Below are 23,694 nucleotides of genomic sequence, written 5' to 3'. Positions count from 1 at the left end.
GCAACAGAACATTTTCCCATTTGGAAAATGCCAATTAGTGAAAAGCGAAACATTCTGTGAGAACATGTTGATTTTGTGTGGTTTTAAAAAAAAAATCAAAACAAAGCATTTTGATAACATTTTGATTTTTTACTTTAAAACTACTTTTCATTTCAAAATGTATGTTATGTTCTAAATTACAATATCACTTTTCCAAAAGTCAAAGTTGAAGCAAAATATTTCAATTGACCTGAAGCTCTTTTGTCCCCCCAAATTTCATTTGGCTGGAAATTTCTAAATTCATGGTTTTGTTCTGATTGGGAATGAAAACACATTTGAAAATTAGTAGAATTTCCCAGGAAATGGAAGGCCCTGTTCCCCCAATGACTACCCCACACACACACACTGCCAGTGGATCACAACAATTCGAAGGGGTCATGGCTTCTCTCTTACATCTCAAATGAAATGATCTATTCACATTGTACCAAGAATAAATTCCATCTGCTAGGTTCTTTATCAGTGGCATGTTAGTGAGGTGATCATGAGTTTATAGTAATAGAGTTCATACATATTTCTTTGTTTTCCCCCAGGTTTGGAAAAGGCCATGGAATAGCCAAAGAACGTAAGACCCTGAAATGCACATAACTCTAACTTAGTGGGGACTTTGGAAACATCCCTGAAGATGAGGTTATTCCGGCGAAATTATGGCCCATTGAAGCTGGCTTTGGTGGGTGTGGTCTTTGTGATCTTCCTCTTCATAATACAGAAGGATGTTGGGAATGGGGACCACACCGAGGAGCCCTGGCTGAAAAACATTGTCGAGAAGAAAGACCAAGTAATTGACATGATGATGGGGGCAGTAAATAACATTCGCGACTCGATGCCAAAGCTACAGATCCGGGCTCCGGCTCAGCAAGAGGTGCCTTTGCAGAGCAGCAAGTCCTGCCTTCCAGGCTACTATACCCCAGCTGAACTGAAACCACTGATGGAACGACCGTCCCAAGACCCCAACAGCCCAGGAGCTGAGGGCAAAGCTTTTAAAAAGGACCAGTGGACACAGCAGGAGACCAAGGAGAAGGAGCGCGGCTATGAGAAACACTGCTTTAATGCCTTTGCCAGCGACCAGATCTCTCTCCAAAGGGCGTTGGGACCTGACAGCCGACCTCCAGAGTAAGAACTCCCCTTTCCTCCTCTTATGCCTGCTGTAAAAAGCAGCACAAAAATCAGTACCGCAGGAGAGATGGGATCTGTAAACCAAGTCTTGGACTGAGGCCACATCTACACACACAAGCTGCACCAATATAACTTAAATCTGCTTTTTAAACCCATGTAAACTTTAATTTGGGTTCATCATTAATCTGTTCCTAACTGATTTAAGTTAAACTAAAATAAGAATGGCCATGTGGCCCTTTGCACCTGCTTAACTAAATCGCTTTAAAGTAACACCTGAAAGTTGCACTGGTTTCAACTGATGGAGACCAGCTCTAGATCCAGTGGAGAGGGGAAGTCTTTCTGATGGCTATCCTCTCCAGAGCCTGATTCTTCGCTGCCTTGCATTTTATCATTTATATTTATGCACAATGAATGTGAAAAATGTTACACCCATTTCGCCCAGGTGTAAATGATGACACGAGTGCAAGGCAAGAGAGAGTTATAGTTTAGGTTTCTTTTTTCAAAGCAAGCCAGAGGAATTAACCTCACATCTTCCAATTTAAGAGCATGGAAGATGTGTGGACTGCATTAAAAAATCTCACCCCCATCTCTGCAGTCTGAGTGTTCTCTGCATTACAGCAGTGACACAATAGGGTTTTTTTTAAGTTCTCTAAGCTTCAGAAAACTCACGCTTTATCTAGCATCTTTCCTTTCTTAGGCCATCGCTAGGGTTTTTACTGTAGCTATTACAGGGTCCGGGCAGCTAGTTTGAGTCTCATTGACATTTCATTTGCGTTTCAGTTTTGATTTTAGGTGTAGCCTGGCATTCCCTTCCTTCTTAGATAATCACAAACGCCACCAAAATGTTTTTCTGAAAAGGAGTTTTTTTATGTTCAACCAATGTATATAGAACTTGCGCCGTTCCTTTCACAGACAGCTGCATCTCTACCGCTCATTTGAATGCTAAAGTTGCTACTGCAAGCCGTAAATATTGGCCAGGGTAGATGAGGTTCTGAATGGACACACGCCCTAACTCATGGCATTGCTTCAGAAAAGTTCTATTGTGCATCAGGTGAATTTAGTTACTCAAACAAACTCCCCTAGATGCAGAGTCATTGCAACTCCCAGATCTGCAACTGAGTTCCACACTCTGAGACATCCAGCATCCTCCCATTGACCTGTGGCAGTTGTGCGCACACACACTGGAGGGCAGAGTTCAGCCCGTAGGCACCAGTCCGGCTTGGTATATGTGGGTAGAGCCAGGTGTGTGAGAGATTTCCAGGGGCCTGTCTCGATTACAGAAGTTACACTTGTGCAACTAAATCAATTGTACCTGAATTTGAATGAATCGAAAGCGGTTTAATCTAGGTTTAAATCAGTTTAAGTGCTTCTATATAAGTGGCTTGCACTAGTATATCTAGATTGGTCTTTTTTTCTTTTTTCCATTTGTTACCCCAGTGCAACTTTTGCAGCGTAGACTAGGTCTATGCCCGACAAGGATTAAAGTCAGGGAGAACGCTGATTTAGCTAACTGCCTTATCTAGGACTGGCCAGTTACTGATATGAAATAGTCCCTATCCACATGATTGCTTGACTGAGTTTTATGGAGGGGTTTTCTTTATAACAAGACTCTGGGGTTTTTATTCGGTCTTTTAGTTGTGTATCATACATTCATTTGCCTTTCCAGGCCTTGATCTTCCTCAGGTAGAATTCTAGTTCCTTGCCTTCCAGAGTATAGCCGTCTGCTCGGCCACACTGTCCAGGTCTGGAGGCGAGGCAAGCAAGCAGCTTTCCCTGCTGGAATTGCTCCTCCAGGCTTGCTGCTGATCTTGGCGTTGTTCTTCTGCTTGTCATATTTCGTCTGGATCATCTTTGAACACTTCTTGTTTAAGATTTCCTCCTCTTCAGGAGTCAGTTTAGCACCCTTCTTGCGTCCAAGGGGCAAGGCATAGTGGGCTTCATACCACTGCGGTATGGGGTACTGTCAATGAGAACGATGCAGTTCTTCACCAGGATCTTTGTCTGCACCAGGTCATTGTTGGAACCATTGTAGACCACATCAATGATTCTGGTCTTATGGGTACAGCATTCAGAGCCCCAAGAGAAGTTGCCAACATCCAGGGAATACTGAGAGACTGTGGCCATAGTTTGACTACCAGCTCTGATTAGTAGACGCCATTGGGACAAAGGGAGATCACAAGAAATCTCCCTACAGCAGACTTAAAGTGAAAGCCTAGGGCACTAATTCTTTCCTTCCACCCTCCTCTTCTGTCTCCTTCCTCCTGCTGCCCTTTGTTAAAAACCAGCCAACATAAGTCTCCCAGTGCAGATATAGACCTCCCATTAAAGAAAAAGAAGTCTGCCTACTTCAAAAACATTTAATTCCCTGTTCTCAGACTGCCCTTGGCTTTGATCGATTTTTCCCTTTATTCCTAGGAAGCCCTGCCCTAATTTTTCTTTCTTAGCTGAGTGGAACAGCCCCCTACCTTCCTGCTATGGCTAAAGGAGTCAAATGTGCCAGACTTGGCTTGACCTTCCTGTGGTCTCAAGCCAGGCACTCTGAGATTTCAGCCTGCCCCATTGCCGGGAGGTGGGTTAGGAAAGGCTTTATAGGGAGGGCATCCAAGAAAACAGCTTTGAATAGTGGTTCGAAGCCCAGACCCGGTTTGCAGACTGTGTTTCCCAGCAGGTAATTATCTTTGCCTAGCAGGTGTGGCTATGACAATGGAAGGTCGCTGAGTTCTGGAAGGGAAAAGCACAGGAACGGTATTCAGTCAACCGAAAAGGAATAAACCAATTTAAATGAATGTGAAAAGCACTCCAGAACCGAAACATAAATCGGCTAGCTAGAGAAATTGGCTCTGCTGCTCAGCTGGAAGGGGCCGTCATTGTTTGATTTCAAGGCCGACGCAGAGCCTGATCTGCCATGTGGAACGCTTCCCCTTTTGATGTGCAGCTGAAGTATGTAGGATGTAAGAGGGCTGTTCACACGCCCTCCAGAAAGTTCAGAACAGGGCTCGTATGCAGTTGAATCAAAAGAGGGGGTTGGGTTTTTGGTTTTTTGGGGTTTTTTTTCCCCACGCTAGGCCCAAAGTATTTCAAGACTTGTTTTGGTGCCATCCTTAAGAGCAGCCTATCCCAAATGTCATGGATATTGAACTGGCTGTAGCTAGGAGCTAACTATTTTCTTATTCTAAAAAGAGTACAATTCTATTTACATATTCTCATATGTATACTATTTACATATGCATTGTATTGACTGAACAGTGAAAGATTTTCAGATGTATAGTATCTTTGGGATACCTGAAGTGGTACCTTAAAGGGACCAGATTCTTCCCACCCCCCTTCAAACAATGTTGAGCACTTGCTATCAGAAAATCAGGCCACTTTAAAAGGTTTTCTCTGAGGCACCCAAAAGCACTAGACATGTGGCAGGAGGGGTGGTGAGGGCACTAGCCTAGGACTCAGGAGAGCTGGGTTCTAGTCCCTTCTTTGTCAGAGACTTCCTGTGTGACCTTGGGCAAGTCACTTAGTATGTCTGTACCTCAGTTCCAATCTGTACAGTGGAGTGTTGGCAGGCTAAACAGACTAAAAGACAGAGGTGCTCCAAAGCTAAAGTAACAGAGGGCATGGAGGATGGGCACTTTGGCAAAGCTTAAACCTTGGAGGTTGCAGCCTGGCTGTTTAACTGCTTTAGGAACCTGGTGTAAACACATTAACACACTTCACAGTGATTGTTAAGGGGGTTTGTAAACCTTTCCCACTGGAGGAGCGGGGTTGGAAACAGGATATAGAGCCAAGCCCACGTTGAGAGCAGATACAAATGAAATGGGATGGCTATAAGACGGCCTACAGGAAGGGAAGGAGTCTCTGTCTGTTTGGCAAAAACCGCCACCATGTTTGTCACTGAACCTTCCCCTCTGGTTGGTTGTGTTGGAGAAGCTGTGAATTGAGTGAACCACTGAAAAATGAGGTCCCCTTTCAGTCCGGAGTGATTCTTCAGTGCAAGCTTCTCCTCCCACTGCACCTGTTACACACACACACACACACGTTTTCAGAGCTCAACTCCCGTTGTGGCTGCTTAGTGGCCTTGCACATTAATGAGAAAAGATGCCCTTCTATTAATTACTTGCATTGCAGTCATTCCTGGGAGCCCCACTCATGGTTTCTGTCCCCAAAAGCTTGGCAATCTAAGTATAAGGCGTGATGAGGGCTGGATGTTGTCTCTGAACATTGGGGATTAAACATCTCGGAAAAGAAATATCAGGAGATGTTCAACTTGCCACCAGGGAGCATCACCCATGTTGGATTATGCATTGCAAATATGCATGTGAAGATGTCCTGACTGGGTCCGCTGCCGGGAGTGAGTGCGGGAATAGAATTGGTTGGGAATCTCTTTGACTAAACGATTTTTCGTCAGAAAATGCCAATGCATTGACACCCCTTTTTTTTTTTTTTTTTTTTTTTTTTCCAGAAATGCATCCATCTTGATGACCCTTTGGTTCGGGCACCCTGCTAGGGTTTGGGAGACCTAGCTTCAAATCCCTGCCCTGAATCAGGGACTTGGGCCTGCGGGAACATGGATCCCTGCTTTGCCTGGTTTAGAACAGTGATATGAACCTGGTTGTCCCATATCCCAGGGGAGCGCTAACCACTGGGCAGTCCTGAGGCAGGTCTCATCTTTTGAGAAACTTCGCAAAAGGTCTCTGTTTTCTCCGGTTGTAGAAGGAGAACTTTTTTGAACTCTTGAATCTTTGCAGGACAGGAAAACCTGCCCAGCTCTGTCTGGGTCCTCTGAATCTAACCACACAGGCTGCTTGAGCTAAAAGGTCAGGCCTGCGAGCTTGTAGACAGTAGCAGACCCATAAAGCTATGAGGTCCAGGCTCTGGAGAGCGACTAAGCCAAGAGCAGCCAGGGCATTACAAACGCACTCACTAACTAGGCTCAATTTCTCTCGTAGGTGCATTGATCAGAAGTTCAAACGCTGCCCGCTGTTGCCCACCACCAGTGTCATCATCGTGTTTCATAACGAGGCCTGGTCCACCTTGCTCCGCACTGTGTATAGCGTCATGCACTCCTCCCCTGCCATCTTACTAAAGGAGATCATTTTGGTGGACGACGCCAGCACAGATGGTGAGTTAGGGCCTTGGAACTAGTTGAGGGAAGCAGAGTCTGAAATGGGAAGAGTCTCTGGGGGTCTCCTGCTCCCTCAACCCAATACCATTGTAATTTAGGTACCTCATCACCATATCTCATGGACATTAAAGGATTTAACCCTTGCAGTAGCCCTCTGAGAGATGGCACTGGGGCGCAGAATAGATTAAGTAACTTGCCCAAGGTCACGCGCACAATCTGTGTCTGAGCCCAGTATTGAAACCAGGTCTCTGGAGTCTCAGTGCAGTGCTCTGTCTATGAAACCTCCTTCCTGAGCACTGGCCTGCTAAACCCAGGGTTGTAAGTTCAATCCTTGAGGGGGCCATTTACGGATCGGGGGCAAAAATTGGGGATTGGTCCTGCTTTGAGCAGGGGGTTGGACCAGATGACCTCCTGAGGTCCCTTCCAATCCTGATATTCTATGATTCTACACAGCAATCTCTTAGATCCCTGGCTGCTAAAAGGCCCCTTCTCTCCCACTGGAAGGCTGGGGCCTGGTTTCTCAGTTACTTTTCCTGCATGTGGAGCAGGGCTTAAATAGGATTGGCATGGGGGAAAACTCCCTTTATTCCAGGACTGTGCGGGAGCCAACCCATTTCCTGGTGTAAGCTAGAGCAGCCCTGGGAAGTAGAGCATATAGAATAGCCCTGGTGCATGCACTGTACATGTGCCCCTATACTGGGGCTGGCAGCAGCATTGGTGTAGAGCTCTTATTAGCTCTATTGGCTAGAGAAGCTGCCTGTGCAAAGGACGCTCTTAGCCAGGCTGTTTTGCACCCACTTAAAAGCCATAGCTGCCCAAAAAGGGATTTACTTTATGGGCCTGATTCCAAGTTACATTAAGAGCTCTAATCTCTGAGGCTGGCCTCTAGTTAGTCTCAAGTGGCTTCTCTTTCAGCTTCTGTGATGCACAGCTGGGTGTGAAAATGAGACAAGTCCACCTGCAGTAGGGTACTCAAGGAAACGTAACCATACAGCACCATCTATTGCACCAAACTCAAGTGAAACTGGTCATCAAAGGGCCAAAGAGAGCTCTGTCCCTAAAAGCCTTCCAGCACAATTGCAAATAATTCCCATTAAACTACAAGGACGTTCCCTCGGGGCGGTGAGGCTGGAATTTTTGATTGGCCAGCAAAAAGGGGGGAAAAAACCTCCGCGCATGCAGCTGACGGTATTAAAGAAATGGTGAGAGATGACTCCAATAATAGTGAGCTCATTTCCACCCAGCAGCAACAAAATTGTTCCCAAGGTGCCAGCTTTTTTCCAAGCTGGGCTGCAAAGAGTTGATTCCCAGACAAGACCCAGCCCACCAGAGGGGACTCAGCTAAAACAAGAGTGCAGGAGTTCCTAGTGGTTCAGCCAGGGAAAGCTTCCAATAAGGCTACCCCAGAAGAGCTGCTTCCCACTGTCCCTGGGGGTCCTGTTCTGCTTGTTACTGCAACATGCATGCACAGCAAGCCTCATTAAGGCATGCATCCCTGAGGGGGCAGGCCTCCCGATTGTTCTCCAATCTCGGCCCTTTAATTTTTTTTCTGTAGCTGTTTTCAGGGCTTTATTACAACCTAACTTAACCCATCTGTAACAGACGCAGTAGCATCTGCCTGAGATTGCAGAGAGCCTGAAACAATAACTCAGACGTGTGAACTGCCCCATTCGCTTCAGCAGGTGCGGACTTGGGTGATACTTGAAATATCAACGCTGTTAAGTGTTTTGCTGCTCGCCAAAGCGTGAAAGGAGAGGAAGTATTCTATTCGGAAGAGCTACAGAATCTATTCTGACTGTCTATTTTGGGCCTTTAACAAGAAGTGCCAGATTTTGAAGGGGGTTAGTTCCACTTTCCTCAAAGGAAGCTTAGTTCCCAAATGTCTGTGGAATGCTGGGTTAATTATGGATGGCATATTCCACTGATGAAGTCTGCTCAGCAATTGGCAAATGAGCTAGGCTATGTAACGCTCCCTGGAAAGGAGACTTGCAAACTTCATTTTTCTTTTGGGCAGGTGAAATGAGTCACAGGTTCCTACCTATGATTGTGGAGGTGGGGGCTAGGGAGTGAAGGTCCTATTTTTGGCCTAGAAATCCTGACCAGGCCTTATTTTAGGTTAAATGCCGCTTTCAATTTCCACATGCAGGGGAGGTGCAATTCCAAAGAGTTGGTAACATTCAGATGATCCCCTTTGTATATGTGGCGAATTCCTTGATTCTTCCCCTTGGTTGCACTGAATTCTGGGTTTGTTTGTTTTTGTTTTTGTTTTGTTTTGTTTTTAAATCTGGTCTCTGCACATACCTGTCTGCAAGTAACAACCTGGGAACCCCTCCCACATCCTGTAAACAGAACACATTATGCTTTCCATCCTTGGCAATTACTCACTTGCAAGGCAAGCTGCCATTTAGTGATCTAGAGTAGTTGCAACCAAGGCAAACTAATCACGTGGTTCAGCATCAGATCTGCCTGCAGCTTAGATCTCGGAGAAGATCAAGCTTTGACCAAGTGGTGGGGGTGAGGATAAACAAATATCTTCAGTTTGCTGCATGTGAATGGGCAGCCACAGAGACCTCCACACAGTGCAAAGCCAGTGTGGAAGCGAGGGTTGCCACCTTTCTAATTGCTAGTAACTGGATCCCTGAGGCCCTGCCCCTTGCTCCGCCTCTTCTAAGAGGCACTGCCCCATCACTTGCTCCTCTCTTTTCCCCCCTCGCTCACTGGATCATCTCTACTTCCCTCCCCACCCCTGGCTGGGCTCCCTCATCTCCCAGGCTGGGCCAGGAGCTACTGCAGGTAGGAGCTGGGCCCAGCTGAGCGAGGTGGATTAATGACACAGCCCCGTGGTAACCGGACTTTTGGTGTCCAGTCAGTACATCTGACCAGACGCTGCCAGGTCCCCTTTTCGACTGGACTTTCCAGTTTAAAAAACAGGCACCTGGCAACCCTAAATGGCACCCAGACACAGAAGCCAAAAACAGGACTGTCGGCATAAAACCCAGACAGGTGACAACCCTAACTCCCTTTTGAGCATCATATAGGGCCGAGGGGTCCTTAGTTTGCGGATCTGTGTTTATATGAACACCATGTGGGCATAGATAGAGAGGAGGTGAAGTTTATATTATGATTTGCTTTACTCTGTCTGTGGGGTGGCTTTATTGCATTGTTTTCATTTGTATTACGGTAGGACCTAGAAGCTCCAAGCCCCACTATGCTAAATGCTGTGTAGACAGACCCTGTGCATGTGGGGATGTGACTGCGGCCATTCGCTGCCGTTGGTACCAAGAGCGCTAAATTAAAGCTAGCACAAGTATGGATACGCATGCTGCAATCACACCTCTGATTGCAGTGTAGCTAGATCCATGGTAAGACACAGACCCTTCCCCGAAGAGCTTCTCGTCTAAAAGCATAAAACAAAGGGTGAGTGGGGAAACTGAGGTAGGAAGTGAATCACCCATGGCAGGGCCAGAAATAGAACCTAGGTCTACTGGATGACTCTGTCCAGTGTCCTAGCTGAACATTACCACCCCCATGTCCACCAGCAGGCAGGCTGGTTAAAAAGTTTGGCGAGAGGACAGGTATGTACCATGTGTGGTGATTCCCACTCGGTGCTCAGAAGAAATTTAAATTTTGCGACATGGGATGCTCTTTTTGTTGTTACACTCTTCAGGGAAGTGTTCCTCCATGCACCAGTAATGGACCCCTCGTGCTGACAATGCAAACAAAATCAAGTCAGTTGGCTGATGCATGTCCCCTGCTAATCCAGAGATGTTTCCAGCCTCCAATGACCTCTCTACGCTCTTAATTTAATGGGTGAAAAACTGGATCTCCCTAAAGACAGACCTGGCATTTGACACTTTAGCACTTGGTTATAAAGCTTCCAACTCCTCTTTATCAGTGGATCTCATTTCCCGCTCACCACCCAGCCTGTTTAAAAGAGCGCTGTAGACTGTCCTGTGAAATATCATGTCTCGTGTGCAGTTTTTATGTGCTATCCAGTCGCCTTGCTAGCTCAATGGCCTCTATTGTGCTGGTGTCTTTTTATCCTGGGGAAAAGGATGTTGATAGGATGGCGAAGGCTTTATTTTCTTTCAGCACCAAGTAGGACTACATTTCCCCCACCCCACCCCCAACTGCATCACCCACTTTACAGCCTAATTCTGTTGCGGATGGTTTTTACCAGCTGGGTTAGCTTCCTGCATTTTAGCAGCGATTGTTATTTATTACAGGAGCATCAAGCGGCTTCCCCATGGCACTAGGTGCTGTACAAACCGTGAAAAAGGCCCTGCCCCATAGAGCTTAGTCTAAATAGTCAAGTGAAAGGACTGGAGGAGAAACAAAAAGGCGCAGAGCAGGGAAGTGACTCTCCCAGCTGGCCACAAAAGCTGGAGAAGGAATCCTGACCGGCAGGCCAACAAACTTTGCAAAACCTGCTTGAACGTGGATTGTGCTTTCTGTTCTGCCACCGTTTCCTGTTGTGGCCCAGGCCCTGGAGCTGTGGACTTGGTCGTAACCAGTAACTTGAGTGCCTTTCCCACAGCTGCTTTGCTCTGACATTTACAGAAGAGCAAACGGTGCTTCACCACTTCCTGTCTAGCCTCGCAGCAGCAGACTCTCTTGTCGCCGTTCACGTGAGCTTGAATGTCCTTGGGGGAGCCAATGTGCCAAGGTCAGACGTTAGAGTTGCTGGAAGAGTGTAATTCCCTGCTTTGTTCCATAATGTGACTGGATCTGAGATTCCATTTTCACTCTGCAAATGCCTAGATTCGATCTAATCATTTCCTTTCCGCAATCATTACGGAAGATGATCCAGCAGTAAGGTCTCTAGTCTGAGATTCTAGGATACCTGGGTTCAATTCCCTCCTCTGTCATAGGCTGCCTTGTGTGACCTTGGGCAAGTTCCTTATCCCTATTGTACAGATAGGGAACTGAGGCTAACAGCACTGCCTTGCCTCACACAGGTGTGGGAGAATAAATACATTACCAATTGCAACGCCATTTGAGATCTCCTGATGAAAAACACTATATAAAAGACAGGCATTGTTGTTATACTGGGATAATTAAATACATTAAAGGTTATGAGGTATCCAGATTCTTCAGGGATGGAGGCCATGTTAATATCTAAGGTAGATATTATCCCCTGAAATGTTAATTGGGGAATGTTTCCTGGCTGCATGTTGAAGAGGCTTGGGTGACCTGATCTTTCTTTCTTTCTTTCTTCTTTCTTTCTGTTGGGGATGAGAGTAGCTTTGTGCACCTGCATTTCTTAGACCTGCCTCTCACCGAGTAAGCCAAGATATTTCACAACGTTCCTCTTTCTCCTTAATCCCTTTCCTTTTCTTTGCTGAGCTCATCCTCTGGTGCCTTTTGTGTCATGGTAGCATCTGGCTGGAGGGAAAAACCTAATTCTTTCTCTTTTGTGCACTCGACTCTGAACCTGAGCCTGTTCTCTAAGCAAGTCACACTCCTCCCATCCCCAATCTGCTTGGTCATGATGAAGTTTTAACTACAGGTCAAGAGAATTTTTTAGTTGTATTGTTGAGTCCCAGACTAATCTCTTTGATGGGAGAAAGCTGGAGAGATTATAGCTGCAGGAAGAGCTCCATAGTTCAGATTGCAGAGTGCATTTCATTGCAAGGCCCGCTTTCATTTTAACAAATAAAAAATCCTTTTTTGGTGGAGGAATGTCTTTTTTTCCCCATGTTTAGTCTCAAGCTAGTCATGAATCTTAGTGGGGAGGTGGGAGAAAATCAAGGAAATTGTCTGGTCAGTGAGCTCTGCAGAAAAGATTTAATTCTTTTTTTTTTTTTTTTCTTCCTGAGGAAGTGGGAAAGAGAGTCTCAGCTGTGGGGGAAACCAACTTTTAAGAAGTTGGCATTTGTCATGGATTTAGTCCTCTCTGTGAGGCTCAGATCTAGGATCAGCCTGGTCAATTAATACGTATTTTGGGGTTTTCAGAGCTTCAGGTTGTGTTGATGCAAGTGCTGTATGCGTCAATCCCACAGTGTGTTCTGCGTATATCACTTGCTGCCTTTGCAAAGTGCTTTGAGATCTGCAGACCTTCTGAATTATGACCCCTGCTCACTTTCCGTGCTTGCGATAAACTCTCCCTTTCAGACTATTTAAAAGACCAACTGGATCTCTACGTGAAGCAGCTGCAGATCGTGAGAGTTGTGCGGCAGCAGGAGAGGAAAGGGTTAATAACAGCACGACTACTCGGCGCTGGTGTCGCGAGCGGAGAGGTGCTTACTTTCCTGGATGCTCACTGTAAGTATAGCTGGGCCTTTCTGCCTTGAGTCAGCTTCAGGACCCCAGGTGTGGGTTTTAGCTGCTTTTGAAAATGTTACTTAGAAATTACATTTCTTTCCTAGAAAGAAACCGTGCAACTTACATTCCCCCCACTTTTTGGTTCTTTTCAGTCAGGCCCAGCCCGAGCCCAAATTGCACACCAGGCAAGGAGCATCTTTGGCACGTGCTCCCCTCCCCCGTTTGTTAAACTTTTGAATGCCTTATTTTTTTATCGTATTTGTGGCTCGTTTCAGTTCCGCAGTCTTAGAAAGTCATCAAACATCCCATGTTGAGTATGGGAAAAGAAGCGTGTTGCATAGATAGGGGTTCAGTTGATACCTCTGGCATCTCATTAAATATGTCCATTATTCGTCGCTACTGACACTCTCTCCGCGTTTTAAAACACAGGTACGCTTTCACAATTACACAATAAAACAAAGTTCGCAATATCACAGCTGGGCTCTTGCTTCACTTCCCTTCGTTCTGTATCTCACTGACTGGCGACACCCTGCCCCTTATATAGGCGCACGGGCGTGGCTGACATTTTAGGAGGTTCAAGGAAAATGTAGTTCTCAAAGTCTGGAAGGTTGTACGAAGGTGCACATACAGAATACCTGAAACATCTTACTTCAAACATTCTATTTTCCCCTTTGTCACTAACAAGAAAAACAGAACCCCAAGCCCAGCACCAGGCGACCGCCTGGATCACCTGTCCCTAAATCCAGCCCTGTTTTCGGTCATGCCAGTTGGATAGTTACTTACATCAAAACTGGAGGTTTGTGTTTTTTCTGGGTTTTTTCTTTTCTCCTTGTAACAAGGCATTTGTGTTTGGAGCGGCCTGGGTTACTCGGGCAGGGGGGGGTTGATTGTTTTTGCCTGTTTTCCTGTAGATAATCGATAGTCTCACAGGGCCTCACGCAGACTGAGCAGTGCTTTATTCTGCAAGACAGCCAGTCAGTTGCAATGCAAGCCGAAACCAAAAGCTGTTCCTACGTGAACCCTTTTTGTCAATTGTATTTGAATGGGATTTCTTGCAGCGTAAAGTGCTGTTCTCTACACATAAGGCTAGCTATATATGGACCACCGTGAAATGACAGCATTTTCCTGAAAATACAGTGTGTTCTGGCTGTTTTCTGCCCCCTTCTTAAGAGGCTTGAGAATCTTATTTCTCTCCAACCAGGGTGAGACAGGTCTCACCAGAAGATTTCATTCATCATTTGTATTACGTTGGTGTCTAGATGCCCCACCAGAAATACGGAGACATTGTGTCGAGAGCTAGGTAAACACCGTAGGCCATTCCTATTAAGCTCATGCTTCATTCTTTCGTTGAATCTGGGACCATAGGGAGAGACGGGGCCTGCCTTAAGAGCTTGCAATCTAACCAGTAATGATGAAATCCCACCTTTATGGTCCTCTTCCTCGCTGCTTCTTAGGCGAGTGTTTCCATGGCTGGCTGGAGCCTCTCTTATCCCGGATTGCAGAGGAACCCACGGCCGTGGTGAGTCCAGACATCACCACCATCGACCTGAATACCTTTGAGTTTTCCAAGCCAATCCAATATGGGAAGCAACACAGTCGGGGAAATTTTGACTGGAGTTTGACCTTTGGGTGGGAGGCCATTCCTCCTAAGGAGAAGCAGAGAAGAAAAGATGAGACCTCCCCTATCAAGTAAGTGCAAAATGAATATGCCTGTGGTATATTGCTGTCTTCTGAGACCACTGCTTATCGTGCTGGCCAATATTGTCTCACTGGTTCGATATGCTCCCCCGTCTGTCAGCAGCCGTCTGTTGTCTCTTGTCTTAGTCTGTAAACTCCTCCGGGCAAGGACTTTTATTCTGTGTTTATACAGCGCCTGACACAACGAGGCCCTGTCCGTGACTGGAGCTTCTGGGTGTTATGCTAACACGCTATTTTTCTTTGTGGGTACATGATACAGTACCGCACGCAATAGCTAGGGTGACCAGATAGCAACTGTAAAAAAAAAAACAGGACGGGGTGGGGGGTAAGAGGCGCCTATATAAGAAAGTCCCCCAAAACAGGACTGTCCCTTTAAAAACAGGACACCTGGTCACCCTAGCAATAGGCAGTCATGGAAAGGAGTGCTTGGTCCTACTTGTCAGTCTAAGGGTGTAGTTAACAAATACTAGAATAATTCTATGTGTGGAGCAGTTTTGTTTTGTTTTCTTCAGGCTGCAAGGTTTTCTTCTTAGGGCTGGTCTAAGCACAGATATATCCGTCCAGTCAGGGATGTGATTTTTGATTTATCACTTAGAGTTATCCTTACGCTTGGAAGGGTTAGTTTTTTGTCGGCAAATGTCAGTAAATGTCAATTTCACCATACATACGGAAAAAATATTTCCCTCAATAATAACTGAAATTTACAGAAATAAAAAAACAAAATGCTGCTTGAGAACTTACTAAAGTTTGATTTAAGGATATTGAGTGTGTATTTTTGACATGTGGTGGTGACAATTTGTGTGTGTTACTGTTATAAAGCTTTAACTTTCTGAATCTCGGCATCTACTGTCATTAAATAATTGTGTAACACGCACCCCCACGGTTCCGCTCCCCGGAATTTTGCAGAACTGTGAAAATTTAAATTGATAAAAATCGGAGGGGATGCGTAGCAATAAACATCTATATTATCCGTAGAATTTTTTTTTAAAAATCTAATAACTCGGTTTGGCAGACTACAGGTACAACCCCTAATGGAGACAGTAATGTTGACACAAAGTTGCTTATATACCAGTATAGATTATTCCCTTTCCCCTGTAGGAATAAGCTATACACTGGTATAAAGGTGCTTATATCTCAGTAACAGCATCCACACTCGAGGGGTTATACCGCTTGGTCCAGTGATGATGGCGGTACCCTAAGAGATGCGTGACCTAGTTTCAATTCCCTGCTCCTCCACGGGTTTCCTGCATGACCTTGGGCAAGTCACTTAGCCTCTCTGTGTCTCAGTTCTCCATCTGTGCAATAGGGATAATGGTATTGCCCTACCTCACAGGAGTGTTGTGAGAATCAGTATATTAAAGTTTGTGAAGCGCGTTGAGATCTACTGGTGAAAAGAGCTAGGCGGTATTATACTGGGATAGTGAAAGTGGTGCAACTTTCTAGTGCAGACAAGCCCTCGGTCTGTCTGAGGTTCATTCAGTGGTGTGGCCTGTTTTGTTAAGAGAGGGCAAATTTGACCTGCAAATATTGTCCTCGATATTGGCGGGTATTGGAGTGGACCAAACTCTTTTTTTGACAGATAACGTGTGGTGGTGGCTTTTTGCGGGGCTTTGGGGGTTTGTTTTTTCTCTCTTGGTTTTTTATCAGCCTTTTTCTGAATTTGGAAAATCTTTGTTTAAAAAAAAAAAATACCCATTAATTTATTCACGATTTTTAAAATATTTGTGGGGTTATTTTCATTTTTTGATTTCTCCTTTCTTTTTTCCAGTCAATTTTTAAGATCAGGTCCCCCCCCCCCATTAAAAAAAAAAGGCAGGGAAGGAGAAAACAACCAATTAAAAATTACGGGAGGGTTGCACCCTGCAAAATGAAATTTTAATTAAGAAGCTTTTTTTACCAAATTGTTTGGGTTTTTTGATCTTTTTTTACCCAACTAGCTCTAGATGGTATTTGTCCTTTTTCTTGGGGAGAAAAGAGGCAAAGACAAACACCGTCTACCTACCATGCAACATGTATCTTTGTGGGAAGGGGTAGCCCCTCGACCCCACCCTTCCTAATACGCCCTACAGCCAAGCTCTCATAGAGGGCTGCTGAGTTTGGGCGTGTCATGTTTTGAATGTGTCAGATGCTGAGTGCCTAGCTCAAGGTACCTCAGGGCTGACTTTGAGAGGCGCCAGCAAAGCTAGCCAGGGGTTTTTCAATGAAACACTTTTCTGTCTGAGAAATCTGATCTGTCAAAACCAAAACTTCTAATGGAAACATAGTAGTTTTGATTAAACATTAGTCAGGAAGGTGTCTAATATCCAATATGGAATTTTTTGAGGGGTTTGGGGGGGCTCCTACCCCAGAACAGCCAATAGCCTGATTCAGAGCAGTGACTTAAACCTGGATCTCCCACATCCCAGGTAAGTGACCTAACCACAGAGCTGTTAGCTCATGTTTTTTGATGGAAAATTTCAGAGAGCTTCATCGTTCCAATGCAAAACTAAAGCACATTTCAGAACCTCAGATTTTCACAAAACAGAATTCTTGTTTTCTAGCTCAGATCTAATGCTGAGATGCTTCGGACTGGCTTGGCCCTGCAGGCCCTTGAATTATCTGAAAATCAGGCCTGAAAACAAACCTCCAAAGCCAGTGGCAGCTCCTGGCAGCTTGGCTTTTTGTTCATATACCATGTACAGCCTCTTAACTGAGTGTCAGGATGTCCCCTTAGGGTGCTTGGCTCTTAGGCCTTGAATAGCTTCCCCTTCCCAGTGTAAGGCAGCTACATCAGACACTGTTGTGTGTTCTGTTTGGGTTAGCTGAACGGAGTGGGGTGGCTGGTTAGGAGGATATCTCTAGTTGGGTTTGAATGAGAGAGAGCCATTATGAACTTAATTTCTACGAATGAAAGTGTCACCCACACACCTCCTGGGTGGGGTGTTCTGTCCCATCGGCGGGGAGGGGGAGAGGAAAAGTTTGCTCCTGCTCTACACCCTTAACTAAGCCAGTTGGCTTTTAGCTCATGTGGTAGAGGCTCGTGCATTAAGCTCTGGAGATCCCCGATTTGATCCTGCCCACCGACAACCTGGGTCTGTCAGCGTTTTACAAAAGGAGCTCTTAATCACCTCAGGCTCCAGACAGACCTTGCTTTCTGGCAAAGTCTCTCATTAAGAGCGTAATTGCTGTGTCTTTTTATCTTTCCACTTACCTCAAAAAACCCTGTCATCTGAACGCACTGTCAGTACCTGAGTTGGGAAAAGGGGGCGATCTGCCCGTTCAGTCTTATGAAAAGGCCCTTTTCCTGTTTGAACAGAGGGAGCATTAAAGATTAGTAGGAATTGCTGTCCCGCCAAAACAGGAGAACCTGCTTATTGTGATACGGAGACTTGACTTAAAACTTATTGTGTTTTATTTCTTTGCCAGTGAGATGGTATTGGTCAATTTCCAATTAATTCTAGTAGGCTGGAGGCAGCATGGTCTAGTGGCTAGAGCACAGGTCTAGGAGACTTGGGTTCAAATCCTTGCTCCGCCACTGACTACCTGTGCGATCTTGGACAAACCACTTAAGCCTTGTTTACACTAGAGAAGATTTGCCTGTAAAAGATCTAGCAGAGAAGTAGCTTATACAGGCAGAAGAGGTATTTTACCAGTATAGTTGCTGTCATTCAGGGAAGAGATTTAACTATACCGCAAAAGATCTCCTTTGGCCAGCGTAGCCTGTGTCTAGACTAGGACGGTTTGCAGCATAACTATACAAGCAAAAACGACAAGGAGTCCTTGTGGCACCTTAAAGACTAACAAATTTATTTGGGCAGAAGCTTTCGGGGGCTAGAACTCACTTCATCAGATGCATGGAGTGGAAAATTCACTCCTTGCACCTGATGAAGTGGGTTCTAGCCCATAAAAGCTTCTGCCCAAATAAATTTGTTAGTCTCTAAGGTGCCACAAGGACTCCTTGTTGTTTTTGCTGATACAGACTAACGCAGTTACCACTCTGAAACCTATACCAGCAAACCTTTTCTAATATAAACTAGTATCAGTTCTACACCTTAAACTTATGCTGGCATAGCTGTCTCAGTCTGGGACGTGAGGAAGTGTGATTTGCGACTGATGTACTGGTAAAATCACAGTGTTGCTGATAGGTTTCAGAGTAACAGCCGTGTTAGTCTGTATTTGCAAAAAGAAAAGGAGTACTTGTGGCACCTTAGAGATTAACCAATTTATTAGAGCATAAGCTTTCGTGAGCTACAGCTCACTTCCTCAGATGCATATCGTGGAAACTGCAGCAGGCTTTATATATACACAGAGAATATGAAACAATACCTATTCCCACCCCACTGTCCTGCTGGTAATAGCTTATCTAAAGTGATCATCAGGTGGGCCATTTCCAGCACAAATCCAGGTTTTCTCACCCTCCACCCCCCCCACACAAATTCACTCTCCTGCTGGTGATAGTGTTGCTGATATAACTCATTTTGTTCAGAAGGGCTGGAATCGTCTATCTTGCCCAAAGCACAGTTTTGCCAGCATGAGGTCCGTCCACGGTGCTAGCGTAGGATACCGGCAAACCTTGTCTCATGTCGACCTGTCCTCTGCCTCCGTTCCCCATTTGTAAAAGGGAGGGGAGCAGCACTGAAGTGCTGCAAGGATAAATACAATAAAAATACAACAGCGACAGGGGCCAGATAAGTTCCTGAGATTGGGTTTTTTCTTTGTTTTTGGTAACTTACCTTTGACATTTTAAAGTGCATTGCTCCTGAAGCTCCATAGAAAAGAGTCTTTTGTCTCCTTCAAACCCAGCCAGCCTGCTGCCCAGTTGGCACAAGCAACTGTAGACGATAGTCACCTGTCTCTGCCCCTTCAGAAACAGAATAACCTTGAAGTCCCAAGTGAAGACATTCAATGCCTGCTCTTGGCCCTTTCCGCGATAGCGAGACAAAGCCTGGCCTCTGGCCTGGAGTACGGCTCCGCTTTGTGGAAAGGTCAGACGGGAGAAGTTTCTTTCTTTCTCAATAAAGGTCCCTTTTTTTCCTGTGGACTGGTAACTTGGCTTCCAGCTGCCTCTAATCTCCGCTGGCTCCTCTCGGCGAGAACACAGCAGTTCAGTAAGTTTTTTATAAAAGCCAGTTTCGGTTCCACCCCACCCCCCATTTAAAGTTGAGATGTAACAGATTATAAAGGGAGACAAAAGGAGACGCTTAGTTCTGAGTACCTGGATTTCCTTTCTGCTCTGACATTCAGTAATGATACTCAAGGCTTCTTCTCTTCCTCCTGAATCAGATCAGCCCCTGGGTCCTGCATCCACTCGGTGTCGCAGCTGCTAGCTGCTCCCTTGACTTCTCTCTGTCTTAGGTACTTACATGACCCTCATTACCGGACGATCTGAGCGCCTCACAGTCCCATGTATTTTTCCCTCCCAACACACCTGTGAGGCAGGGTAGCACCATTATCCTCATTTGTGGATGGGGAACTGAGGCGCAAAGATCAAGTGACTTGCCTAAGGTCAGATAGGGAGACAGTGGCAGGGTGGGGAATTGAACCCAGGTCTTCAGAGTCTCCAGGTTAGTATGCTATCCACTGGATCCTCCTCCTTGTCTGGACGATAATCCCTTATCTGAAGTATTTTGCAAGAGGCTTCTGGCGGTCTGTTCTAAGGGTTTCTTTGTTATCCTAATGTCTCCACGCTTGTGACTGGCCTGCTCAAGACATTTTTCCTGATCACAGGAGGACACCGCAATACCAGGGCTCAGAGTTGTGAATGTGAAGATTATTTAACATCTCAGTGTAGCTATCCCCATCTGCAAACTGGGGATATTTGCATCATCATGGCAAATCCCAGAGGGTCCCTGGAATGGGGTTGGGGGCCAGGAGGTCATGGCCCCATCACTTTTTACCAGCTGTAAGGGCGAGTGCCTGGGGGGCGGGGCCTTGTGGGGCAGGGGCAGCACAGGGGCGGGACCATGTTTCAGGCACCAGTGGGGGGCAGAGGGGGGGGCCCACACTTCAGTCACCCCAGGCCTCCCTACAGATTTGAGTGCCACTGTATTGATCTCTAGCCAGATCCCTAAGACAGTCTGGCTGTGTGTTCAGTTTGTCCATCCTTGGTGACCTTATTGCCCTACTGAAGCTTTTGGGATGCTGGCTGTATAGCAGCCTTCCTTGGTAAACGTGTTCCTTGGTCTTCTGTCCTAATATGTCCATACCAAGAAAGGTGCCCATGCCAATACCAAACCAATGCTGACGGAGGTAGTTGCTGGGTTCAGCTTTGAATATCCTCATTTCTGATCTTGTCCTGCCACTTCCTATGGATATTTGTCTTGCAGCAGGATGAATGGTGGGGTTTGCCCAGATTGCTAAATTAACGTTTGTGATGCACCAAGTATGTTCTCTTGACTCTGCTTCTGACTCCCCTCAGGTCTCCCACTTTTGCTGGCGGCCTCTTTGCGATCTCCAAGTCCTATTTTGAACACATTGGTTCCTATGATGACCAGATGGAGATCTGGGGCGGGGAGAATGTGGAAATGTCCTTTAGGGTAAGAGCCATGTGAAACAGTGTGTGGGGGGGGAGGGGAACAGTTAACTTCTAGCAGGATTAAAACTAGGGGGCCCACGCACTTTGTTGCTTCTGTAGGCCCATCGTATTGCAAGAGTTATACCAAGAGTTCCCCCACAAACACATATGGTCCCTGTGTGTTTCCTATTTTTCCCCTCTTCTGATTTTCTGAAATTCTTCCCCCCCCCCCCCCGCAATCAATAGGATTGTGCCCACTGATGCCTAAAACATTCCCTGAAATTCTGGCATTGATCAGATGTAGCATTCAAAAGTTATCACGTTACGGAGAAATGCCAGTGAGTTGAGTATAAGGCCTCATAACCTTGGCCAACAAAATTCGTTAACTGTGGGCTTTGGACTACTGCAATACAAATAACAAAGCTCAAAGTACATTATGCCAGATCTCAACCCAGTCCAGTTCTGACCTTCAAACTATGGAAGAAAACACTTTGGACATAGGAAACATTCTTTTTTCCTCTTTGATTGATGTGTCCGGGTTTGTCTGACTAAAGCTCCCTTTGAAATCCACTGGATGGGCTGCTTCCCCCTTGTGTAGGTTTGGCAGTGTGGTGGTCAGCTGGAGATCATCCCTTGCTCGGTGGTTGGGCACGTGTTCCGCTCCAAAAGTCCACACACCTTCCCGAAAGGAACTCAGGTCATCTCCAGGAACCAAGTGCGCCTGGCAGAGGTCTGGATGGACGACTATAAGGAAATCTTCTACAGAAGAAACCAGCAGGCCTCGAAGATGGCCAGAGAGGTACCAACCCCAGTTCCATAAAGCATCTCACAAGTAATCAAAGCATCTTTGATGTGTTTCTGTATGCAGGGAAACTAGTTGGTTGATTCCTCTTGGCAGTGCCAGGCTTCTTGTAGTGTCATGCTTAAGGCGCTGGTCCTATGAAGAGAACCACATGGATGGACCCATCTGCCTGTGCAGAACTCCATAGAAGTCAACTAGACTCTGTGCAGAGTCAGTAGCCAACCCATGTGGGATCTGGATCAGTAGCAGAGCTAGGTTGTAGAGCTGGGGGGCCGATGGGTTATTGGAGGGATAGCTCAGTGGTTTGAGCATTGGCCTGCTAAATGCAGGGTTGTGAGTTCAATCCTTGAGGGGGCCATTTAGGGATCTGGGGAAAAAATTGGGGATTGATCCTGCTTTGAGCAGGGGGTTGGACTAGATGACCTCTTGAGGTCCCTTCCAACCCTGATATTCTATGATTCTATGGTAGTACAACCTTCAACTATATCTATTGGCTTGAAAAGGTGCCACAAGTACATGTAAAGGCCACCAGGGGGCGCGCACACACACACCCCCCTCCCTATTAGCTCTGCCACTGTTCAGAACCCAAAGTGAGGATGGCTCCCAAATGCCTTGTGCTGTCTGAGATGAGCCTTCCGATTAGAACCAGTCGGAGAATATTTCAACATAAGGTTTTTCGTCAAAAAATGCTGATTAATTGAAATTTGTTTGCAAAACAGGGTAGGTTTGGACAAACCTCCTGACTCCCCAAAAAAACCCACCGTGGAAAAGCTTCAGAACTATCCATATTTCATTTTGCCGTTTTTCTGAACAAAAAAATTCAGGTTTTCTGGGTCAAAACATCATTAGTTTAAATTTCTAATTAGATTTTAAAAACAGAGCTTTAAAAGAAAACCATTCGATTAACCCAAGCTGAACTTTCTGGGTTTTTTTTTTTTAAGTCAAACATTTTTGAGATTTCCACTTTGTCCTGATTCAGGATGGGGGGGAGGGGGGATTTCAAACTCTCAAAGATTCGCTGGAGGGAAAAACAGGTTTTCTCTCTCTCTTCCTCCCTCCCTCCCTCCCTCCTTCCAGTGGCAAGCATCCTGGGAAACATCCTCCTACCTGTGATAAGAAGGGAAGGTGTGTCGTAACTTAATCCCATAAGGTTCTAAGATGAATTACAAATGGAAACTGCCTCTCTGTGATGCTTTAAGGCAAACCTATTAAAGGGAATGCTGGGTTCTGGATTCTTTTGCTGCCCCGTTGAGGCTAGTTTAATTTTTCTTGCATGATTTTGATAGAAAACGTACGGCGACATTACAGAACGGCTCAAACTGAAGGAGCAACTGCACTGTAAAAACTTCACCTGGTATCTACAAACTATCTACCCAGAGATCTTCATCCCAGACTTGACTCCAACCTTCTATGGAGCAGTAAGTGCAGGAGTGCGTCTGTGTTGTCCTGTTTTCTTTTGGTTAACCACCCCCGCAATTCCCTCCTTCTCTAGAAACAAATGGAGATGGTAGCAGCGGTTCGTATGGTATAGAGGCTCCAACGAAGATCAGGTTGCCATTGCACTGAGCAGGCTCCCGACGTGACAGTCCCTGCCCCAAACAGCTTACAGTCTAAATGTCCAAGACAAAACTTGGAGATGAGAAACGCAGACACCGAAAAGGGAAATGACTTTGCCCCAGACCTAGACGTTTTTCTAAAAGATCCGCTGTAGAAATTATTTTGGGGGAGTTCTGTGGTCTGTGCTATACAGAAGGTCCGATCACGCTGGGTCCCTTTTGAGTTTGAAACTTACAAATGAAGGCGTCCCAGCAGGAGCCAGGAATACCTTTCATATGCTTATCGGCACTGCTGCAGCAACAACACTGCTAATTATAGTCACGGCTGGCTCAGTGAGCATGTGTACACGAGCAGGGGAATTGCACCCCTACCTCATAGTGTAGACATAGCCTTAAACAGTGCCCTGGCACTTGGAATCCTCCCTGTTGTTCATGAGCATCTCTGTCAGACTTGGGAAACTTCTGTTCAGTCCCCTGCTATTTCTTCTCCCCCCCTCCCTCCCCCGCCTGCCCCCATCCCATTCCCCTTTGTCTCAGGGCTCGTCTACACTAGCTGGTTGTGAGATAGAGAACCCATTTTCCCTTTATTTACACACACAACCTCCCCTCTTCT

The 23,694-nt window shown here is 45.9% G+C and overlaps 1 protein-coding gene across 1 annotated transcript in view; it reads left to right on the top strand.

Annotated features, from left to right (window-relative positions):
- The window catches only part of GALNT6 (polypeptide N-acetylgalactosaminyltransferase 6), a 43,597-nt gene that overhangs the window by 13,399 nt on the left and 6,504 nt on the right, over nucleotides 1–23,694 (top strand). Inside the window, exons 2-8 of the mRNA XM_084610075.1 lie at nucleotides 570–1,149; nucleotides 6,093–6,265; nucleotides 12,383–12,532; nucleotides 13,987–14,221; nucleotides 20,628–20,745; nucleotides 21,322–21,522; nucleotides 22,812–22,943. Coding sequence (XP_084466201.1) covers nucleotides 662–1,149; nucleotides 6,093–6,265; nucleotides 12,383–12,532; nucleotides 13,987–14,221; nucleotides 20,628–20,745; nucleotides 21,322–21,522; nucleotides 22,812–22,943 — 1,497 coding nt within the window. The 5' untranslated portion in view covers nucleotides 570–661. The remainder of the gene's footprint in view (nucleotides 1–569; nucleotides 1,150–6,092; nucleotides 6,266–12,382; nucleotides 12,533–13,986; nucleotides 14,222–20,627; nucleotides 20,746–21,321; nucleotides 21,523–22,811; nucleotides 22,944–23,694) is intronic.

Source organism: Lepidochelys olivacea (genome assembly GCF_965140295.1).
Source record: "Lepidochelys olivacea isolate rLepOli2 genome assembly, chromosome: 20".
NCBI classification, from domain to species: domain Eukaryota; kingdom Metazoa; phylum Chordata; order Testudines; family Cheloniidae; genus Lepidochelys; species Lepidochelys olivacea.
This window is presented reverse-complemented; position numbering and strand designations above follow the sequence as displayed.